Here is a 5676-nt window from a genome sequence, read left to right as displayed (position 1 = left end):
GGTAATTGCAATCTTCCCTGTGGGATCGACCCTTAATACCCTATACTCGCTCACGATTCGTATACTTGCGATAAATCGCGTGTGGGGTATTTAGGAATTTATAAATGTAAAACTTGATTGGGATGAGCTTAATATTATATGTATACCCCGCGCACGTCATCTGCTTTAGATCTGAGTATCGGTAAATTCATTAAGCTTGAGTCTAAATGAAATGGATTCAATTCAAACTCTACTAATTAACATGCCTAATTATACGCAATATCCAACTTGTTTTAGTATTAAAAAAAGAAAAAGAAGGGCTCGCGTAGGGTTGATATCGAGTCAAATCAAGCTCGCCATACTCGAGGTCGAACTCAATGACTAATAGTAGCATTCGAACTCGAGCTCAAGTTTGAGCGAGTTGCTTGAGCAAAGCTCGAGCTCGAGTCAGCATAATATTGGGAAGGCTCGAACTTGATTCAATAGAGCTCAAGAAGTTGGCGAGTTCGATATTGAGCTCAAGTACTCGAACTCGATAAAGGGTTAGGATCATAAATATTGCTAAGATTCAACCTAAAAAGGTAATTTAATTACTTTTAATATATTAATTAAATATTACACTGAGTACTCAATAGTGTTCGATGAGTTCTCGAGTATATAATATATATATACTTGAACTTGACTCGAAATCTCAATCGAATAGCACAAACTTGACTCAAATTCGGCATTGACCGAGCTCGAGTCAAGTAGTTGATCAAGCTACTCGCTAGTTCGAGTTAAGTTAGCCTGATTGAATTGCACCCATAGGCTCTCCGATGCAAATTAATTGTGCTGCTAGAAAGTCATGTGCGGCTTAGCTAAACTCAAGTTGAGTATTTAAGTAGCCCTCAAATCAAGCTCCACCAAAAAGGTACTTCCTCCGTTCCATAAGATAAGAATCACTTTCTTTTTGTATCTATATCAAATTATAGGTTTATTTTCTTTTTTAAAGAGTAGTTAGTTTGTTATTTTACTAATATGTCCATATTTAAGGCACATAGCAAATGCACTACTCCATTAGTTAATTATTCTATTTGAAATATTAAATACAGCACTTATAACTAGATCTACATTAACTACTAAGAGTATTTGAGAAAAGTACCAATAAAAAACAATTGTTGTAATTATATTAATTAAATTTTTTAATCTATGTGAAAAAGAAATAGGCTTATCTTTATGGGACGAAGAGAGTATTTGACCTGTAGATTCAAGTTTAATAATTTGCATCCTTATTTATTTATGTATTTTTTGTGTTACTTTAAAAAGATTACATTAGTTATAATTTACTTTTGACTTCAACTAAACTTAGCTTCTTATTGAGCTTGAGTTAATGTGGAGCCGAACTCTACTCAAATTTATGTTTTCAATAAAGTTTCATCTAAAGCATCAAGAACGGGGTTAGAGTTTTGTATTTTATCTAAAGACTAACAAATTATTCCAAAAAATGAAAATAATGGCGCTTTGTTGTTTGTAAAAGCACATAAAAATGGTGTCTCGCCATTTGCAGAACATGTAGTTTAATTAAGGTCAACCAAAAAAAAATATTCGTAAAGTATTTGAAATTGCCAACGTTATTATAAAAGAATTGAGCCTTATAGATTGCACTCTCTTGTCTTCTCCCTCAAACATAACCAACAACAAACCCTTCTTCTTCTTCCCTCTCTCTCTTTTCAGACCATGGAATCCAAGAAGCCAACAACCCATTATCCTCCTCCATCAACACAATCAGAAGAAGAAGAATCAGAAAAAGGACAAGATGAAGAATCTCGAGAAGGTGAAGAAGGTGAAGAAGAAGACTCAAAATCAGAACATAAGGAAGAATCAGAGGAAGAAGAAAGATCAGAAGGAGAAGAATTTGAAGTTGAAGAAAATATACATGAATCACCAACTCAACTTGACCAAATGTTCAGTGCTCAAAAGGAAATCATCACTCCATCTCAATCTTCCTCAGATTCTGGTGAAGAGGAGGATAAGGAAGGAGGAGATGATGAAGAGTTAGAAATTTCCACACATTCTTCTACATCGGATTTTATGATAAAGTTGATTCCTCCAACCAAATTCACATCAAAAGGCTCAAGTTCCACCTCAAAACGCCCTTTGGAAGACCAGGGAGATGAACAAAAGCATTTGAGAAGTGAGAAGAAGGCCAAAGGTAAAGCTGATGAACCGAACAAACAGGAGCCATCTGCCATTTCAGCCGCTATTGGTGAAGGTGCTGGTACGAAATGGAGCGATGATGACGTGAAGTGTCTTCTCCGATCCATCATCAAGTTTAAGACTGAGAAAGGTCTAAATCCTTCCACTAATATGAATGCTTTCTGTAAGTATGTTAAAGGGAAGTTTGGACGTGAGTTTTCTAGAAGTCAGATTTATGAGAAAATTAGGAGGTTGAAAAGTAAAGGTTTCAATTCTGTGGAGAAATTTGAGAAAGGTGGGGATTGCTTTGTTCATTTCAACGCCAATGAGCTTGAAATATTTAAACTCTCAAAATCGATTTGGGGTGGTGAAACTGGTGATGGCACGGCTATTGACAGAGCTAATGAAACTGTGAAAAGCATGGGTAAAGTTGTTAGTTTTGTGAAACAAGATAAGAAAGAAGAAAAGAAGAAGAAGAAGAATGTGGTGAAAACATTTTTTAGAGATGATGCTGAAGATGATTTTCAGTCCAAGTATCCTTATCTAACAAAATCTTTTGATGTTGATTCATGGACCATTATGATTAATGCTGACAAAATTGCAGGTCAAAGGAGTTTCTTGAAAGAGAACATGAGTTTGATTGGCCATGGGAAAGCAATGGAGCTGGAGGACAAGTGGAAGAAACTGCGCGAGGCTGAAGTAGAGCTTTTGTTGAAGAGGTCAGAATTGATGAAGGAGCATTGTACCTTGGTGTTAGAAGGTATGAAGAAGAAGAGTAATTAGAGGCTGACGGGTTATATCTTTTGGAATTCCAGCATGGTCTTTTGAAATTTGAGTCATCTAAACTGTAGATTTTATATTTGGAAACAACTTGGTTCCGTCAATTTCGGTTTGTAGTTCTTTTGCATGTAATGTTACTAGTTTCTCCAATATTAGTTACTGCTTTCGTCCTAGAACTTTTCTGATATCATTGCTCATTCGTTTTGAAAGATGACTTTTCTGACAAAAAAGATATAGAAAATTTCCAGAATTTGTTAGCTATCAACGCTGTACTTTATGTAAGTGCAGTGTTCCCCTGTTACTAGAAAGTTTGAAGTCTTACCATGTTTCAAAAACTTGGGTGAGCTGATCATGCCATATTAGCCAGTAGTGATATTCACCTGACATGAATTTGATAGATCATTCCAAGTATTTCTAATATTACCTAGTATTCTAGGTTATGCATTACTAATGCTAGTTCAGGATGGTGGACTACCATTTCATGTTCTAATTGCTGTAATTCAACTATCAATGTGAACACGATCACTATTGAATTTTGGCATACTTACCTCCATTCTTGAATTTGTAAATTTTCCATTTGGCTTGTTTGTTCCTTAATTTCTCTGTTGACAATTTCCCATTAAATTGAGTCAAACTGCTTGAGAAGCCAGTTGCTTGCTCAAACCAAACAGCAGCATATCATGATTATTGTCAATCATAGGAAACGCTTTGTTAAACTGCAATTGGTTCATTGTATCATTCTGAATATATTACCAAACATTTGCCTAAACCATATGCCTATCTGTCTTTAAGTAACTATTCTTAGAGGTGATGTAGCTTGGACAGAGATGTTTTGTCGAAGAAAAGCATAAAAGGGATGGTCCTCTTCATGGAATTCTCAAGTAATGAGTGTTCCTTCTCAGGTATTATGCACTAAGGGAACACTGATGTCCTAGAGTTTGAATAAGACTAGAAATGCCACCATATTTCTTTTCTTTAACAAGTTTCTAGTGACCAAAATCGTTTGTGTGTACCTTGAATTGCTTGAATGCCAAAAGATTTCATCATGGTAACCATCCGATTCACTACTTCTCAAATCAATAGAAACATTATGTACCTTGAATTGCTTGAATAATGCAGCATTAATCCGGGTAGCTGTGTTTTCTCTCCTATATGCAGGATCGATACTCGATCATTGTAACCTGCTGTTTTCCACCCTTTTTGGGGAATAGGACTGCTAGGATTTCAAAAACCTCCAACATATATGGGTTTAAAAGATTAACTGAGAAAAATATTGGGAGGATTTGAGAAAAGGGAAAAGGTTTAAAGGTGATTTCAGTTTCATCATTCACGAAAGCCCAGAGTCAACAACCTTGAAGAAATCAGATTAATTTGACGAAAGCATTGGGAGGATTTTCAATATATTATAGTTTAAATGGAGGGTTTACTATCATTGTTAACATTTCAGATTGACAGCTTTTTTAATTTTCCAAAGAAAAAGAAGGTATACTGAAAGATCAACAAAAAGTGTTTTTAATAGTCTTTTGCTGACTGGTTCATTGTGATTGTATTTCTACCGCTTATAGTTTTGTTTCTCCTTCGAATATCAATAAACTTCTTACCTTAAAAAAAATGAACAAAAAGTGTTTTGGTGATACGAGAATTTCATGCTGCGCCAAGAAACATTAACGATGTAAGAAAACAATAATTATGAATTCTAAGGAAGAAATAAGCAACATTAATTTCTTTTCATCAATTCTTTATGTGTTAGCTACAAAACCCATAAGTTTTTTCTTCCTCGCATTACAATATATAAATGTGTGTACAGACACATATACACACATTCATACATATATATGTGTGTACAGACACATATACATACATTCATACATACATACATACCGCAACGGATCTTTTGTCTCACACCCTATGTCATTCTCTGTCCCACTTTTTATTATATTACTATTTCTCCTATATAAACATCATATTTTAGTTCTTTTTTATTTTTTTAAGATCCAATAACTATTATTTGAATAAAAAATAAATACAACAGCTTCAAAAAAACAATATACTCCCTCCGTCCCACTTTGATAGTTCTGTTTTTTTTTTCACACAGTTTAAGAAAAAGTAGTTAACTTTGTTGGAAAAGTAAATTTAGAAAATTCATAAAAAATCTCATTTTTTATGAATTTTGATTTTTTGAGTTTGTTAAATTTTTTGTATTACTCAATTAATAGTTATTGGATCTTAAAGAAATAAAAAAGAACTAAAACATGATATTTATGTAGGGAAATAACAATATAATAAAAAGTGTGACAGAAAATGGCATAGGACGTGGGACAGAAGATCTGTTAGCCATACATACATACATACATAGTAAAAGTGTAAAAAGCAAAATATCAAACTACCCCAAACTGATCTCCTTTATATCAGTATTTTCAATCACAAATATGGGAAGGGGTTTATTCTTGTTTTACAGCACTTATAGACGCTCAACAAAGCGTAATTGTTGAATCATGCACGAAAATTACGACCATAAGTACAAGACACTAACAAATACCCAATTGTTCTGTCCTTTAAATCTATTTTCATGGAGTTTTTGATACTTGCAACAGAAAGCTTTCTAAACCTTCTTCTGCTCATGATGGAGTTCCTGATACTGCTGAATTTGTTGATGGAGAAGACGTTTACGAGAATTCTGCATATAATATCTTGGGAGCAACTTTTGGTTATTTGCAAAGATTGAGAGAGAATTATGGGTGA

General features: G+C 34.1%; 1 protein-coding gene across 1 annotated transcript; it reads left to right on the top strand.

Moving 5' to 3' along the window:
• Nucleotides 1–1695: 1695 nt before the first annotated feature.
• LOC113777373 (STOREKEEPER protein-like) lies at nucleotides 1696–5676 on the top strand. Its single transcript, XM_027322408.1, has 2 exons — nucleotides 1696–2873; nucleotides 5529–5676. Exons 1-2 carry the CDS (start codon nucleotides 1696–1698, stop codon nucleotides 5674–5676), a joined length of 1326 nt encoding a protein of 441 aa, XP_027178209.1.

The sequence above is a fragment of the Coffea eugenioides genome, chromosome 7 (genome assembly GCF_003713205.1).
Source record: "Coffea eugenioides isolate CCC68of chromosome 7, Ceug_1.0, whole genome shotgun sequence".
NCBI lineage: Eukaryota > Viridiplantae > Streptophyta > Magnoliopsida > Gentianales > Rubiaceae > Coffea > Coffea eugenioides.
The sequence above is the reverse complement of the archived record's forward strand: the minus strand, read 5'-3'. Positions and strand labels throughout refer to the sequence as shown.